The sequence below is a fragment of the Papilio xuthus genome, unplaced genomic scaffold (assembly GCF_000836235.2).
Source record: "Papilio xuthus unplaced genomic scaffold, Pxut_1.1 DF828142.1, whole genome shotgun sequence".
Taxonomy (NCBI): domain Eukaryota; kingdom Metazoa; phylum Arthropoda; class Insecta; order Lepidoptera; family Papilionidae; genus Papilio; species Papilio xuthus.
In genome coordinates this window covers 3,324,075-3,324,470 of record NW_013530507.1, presented here as the reverse complement: position 1 = coordinate 3,324,470, position 396 = coordinate 3,324,075, and the positions used below count along the sequence as shown (strand labels likewise).

Here is a 396-nt window from a genome sequence, read left to right as displayed (position 1 = left end):
AAGGCGAATTTACAACTCCTGAGAAGGATCAATGGCGACCTGCTGAGCGTCCGACGCAAAAGAGACCGAAGGATAATTTGAAACCGGAAGGAGATTTTGAGCAACCCAAACATGATGAGTGGCGTCCTGCTGACAGACCAACTGCTAAAAAACCAGAAGACAACTTGCGACCTGAAGGTGAATTCACGACTCCTGAGAAGGATCAATGGCGACCTGCTGAGCGTCCGACGCAAAAGAGACCGAAGGATAATTTGAAACCGGAAGGCGAATTTGAACAACCTAAGCACGATGAATGGCGTCCAGCTGACAGGCAAACACCCAAGAAGCCACAAGACAATTTAAGACCAGAAGGCGAATTTACAACTCCTGAGAAGGATCAATGGCGACCTGCTGAGC

At 48.7% G+C, this 396-nt stretch overlaps 1 protein-coding gene across 2 annotated transcripts in view; it reads left to right on the top strand.

The window, feature by feature from the left end:
* The window catches only part of Sdb (SAXO downstream of blistered), a 28,339-nt gene that overhangs the window by 23,031 nt on the left and 4,912 nt on the right, over positions 1 to 396 (top strand). Inside the window, exon 5 of one of the 2 annotated variants that reach the window (XM_013307249.1) lies at positions 1 to 310. In XM_013307249.1, the coding sequence (XP_013162703.1) occupies positions 1 to 310 (310 nt within the window). Of the gene's footprint in view, position 396 lies in introns of both variants that reach the window. The other variant, XM_013307248.1, reaches the window with a different exon arrangement.